This window comes from Merops nubicus, unplaced genomic scaffold, assembly GCF_000691845.1.
Source record: "Merops nubicus isolate BGI_N331 unplaced genomic scaffold, ASM69184v1 scaffold16722, whole genome shotgun sequence".
Lineage (NCBI taxonomy): Eukaryota > Metazoa > Chordata > Aves > Coraciiformes > Meropidae > Merops > Merops nubicus.
In genome coordinates, this window is record NW_008594402.1 from 1 (window position 1) to 2214 (window position 2214).

General features: G+C 38.6%; 1 protein-coding gene across 1 annotated transcript in view; it reads right to left on the bottom strand.

Annotated features, from left to right (window-relative positions):
• Positions 1 to 379: 379 nt before the first annotated feature.
• The window catches only part of MARCH7 (membrane-associated ring finger (C3HC4) 7, E3 ubiquitin protein ligase), a gene marked incomplete at its 3' end in the record, with an annotated part of 16659 nt that continues 14824 nt past the window's right edge, over positions 380 to 2214 (bottom strand). The window contains exons 8-9 of the mRNA XM_008935771.1: positions 791 to 908; positions 380 to 470 (exon numbers count right to left, since the gene is read on the bottom strand). Of these exons, the coding sequence (XP_008934019.1) occupies positions 380 to 470; positions 791 to 908 (209 nt within the window). The remainder of the gene's footprint in view (positions 471 to 790; positions 909 to 2214) is intronic.

Consider the following 2214-nt stretch of genomic DNA (forward strand, 5'->3'; position numbering starts at 1 on the left):
CAGGCGGGGACGCGGGCCCAGCACAGGGGCACGCTCCTGCCTCTGCCCCAAGAGCCTCACACCTCCCAGCAACCAGCCCAGCAAGTGCTGGGCAACACTGTCAGTATTGTCAATACTGTCAATCCTTTGTATACAAAAAAAAAAGAAGGCAAAACAGCTTTTCAGGAGCTTCTTTGATGAAAAGTGCCGAATCATGTCTAGTATCAAATAAACCTTTAAAACACAGGACTTCTGAGCGAGTCACTGTGCAGAAATAACTGTATTACACCAGCTTACTGGAAAAATGTGTACTTACTGGACTGCTAAGCCAAGCCAGTTTAGTGACAAAAATCCAGTCAAACACAACTAATCAGTTTTGACCAATGCCAGAAACTCATACTAGAGCTCCAGTTTCAGAATGTAACACTCCAGTACACATTTAGGCGCAACCCGGCAGACAAGCACTGCGAGGTCTACGCTCTCGCAGTTAACTGCCATAACGAGAAAAATTAATCAAATAAGGTAGTCCAACATTCTAAACTGCAAGTTTTGTACGGAGGGGGGTTAACCTCCCAGTTTTGCATAAATTGACAATAATCATGACTACATACATGCAGAGCAATGAATTACCAACAACCTTAACAAAAATGATTTTGCAACATAGTAACCGCAAGCAAGTAGTAACTTCAGTTTCAACTCAAACACAGGGTCACTGCATTGACAAACCCAGACCATTTCAGACCTTGATTTGTTAAACAGGCACACTTCTTGAGTATGCAGCTCCTATGTCTGTCATAACATCACTGAATACTTACTCTGACACGTGTGCTGGCCTCACTTGCAGTTCCTAGCATATCAGAGAAGCGCTGCTCACATAAGTGTAACAACACTACAAGGTAGAGACCAGAGCTGATAAATTCATAGTCGGCCTTAAAGGAGATCAAAAGAAACATTCAGAATGTCAGTGACGTGTCTGCAGAAACGATTCAATAAGTAGAAAGACTTAAATTTTACTGGAAACGTTTTATGTATTTGATTTCTAGTTGTTCCATGAAAGTTAGGGAAATGTAATACTAAAAAATTTTAATTACTGAAAATCGATTTATACTTCCAGTCTTCCTATCCACCCCAGATTTAATGTTTTATCTCTAAACAGAAAGAACTCTACAAATCCAAAATCTCAGTTGGCACGACTAGTTCACAGAAGTAATTTGAGAATCAGAGTACTATACCAATGGGGAAAATAAGAACAACAAACTGCTGGTTTCTTTTCAGCGATTTCTTTAGAGAAAGCCCAAATACAAGGAGATATTAGAAGAACTTTATGATGTTAAAAATATTTTCAGAAATTATTTTCCCTGCTAAGGTAAAGAAAAACTTTCAAAGTGCTACTGTTGAACTGATAATTTAGAGTCAACTCTTCAGGAAAAAGTTTCCAAGTCCTTATTTCTAACAAAATACAGTGACAGTAACTAACCATCAGTAGTGCTAAGACAAAGGATGATGGCGTGCTGGAGAAAGACGTATCGGAGTCTGGCTCAGCTGACAGGAACTAGAGTACTAGGGGAAGAGTTTACTTGTAAATAATATGAGAATTAGATCTTGATGTTTGGCCCCAGAACTTTTGTCACTTTTGTATTTGCTTTCAACTTCTGAGGTAGGCAAATGTGACTACTCTTTCCATATTCACAGACTACAACCCAGAGAGTGAGGAAAACTCTGAATGAAGTTCATTAAAATAACACGAGCATTTTGTTATTTATTCCTTTTTAAATACTACGCAGTCCCGTAGTTCTAAGATAATTTACTTCTTATAATGACAGTAATACTAATGGGCCTTTAATTATTTTTGATTTAGGAAAGGACTTGAAGGAGCAGCAAGAAGCTGTTAGAAAAGGGGTTAGTTTCCGGCACTCTAATGATATTAAAAAAAAGTTTTTAATGGTAAGCTTCGAACAACTGCTTAATTGTGTTAAAATCCAGCTAAAAGCAAAGACAATTAATGAATTAATGTGAAATACCATCTAATCATACGAGTATTCCCACTGCACCTATGTGGCAGAGACACTAGACTGCAAAGCTGGATGACAGATCTGCAGCTAGGAAAACGATAGAGATACACTGCACACACTAAAAGCTCAGATATATGAAGCACAGCAGGAAGACAGAATTTGTCTGAACACCGAGAAGAAAAATCTGGTTCATGTTGACATTATGTGCATAACAGTCCTGCTG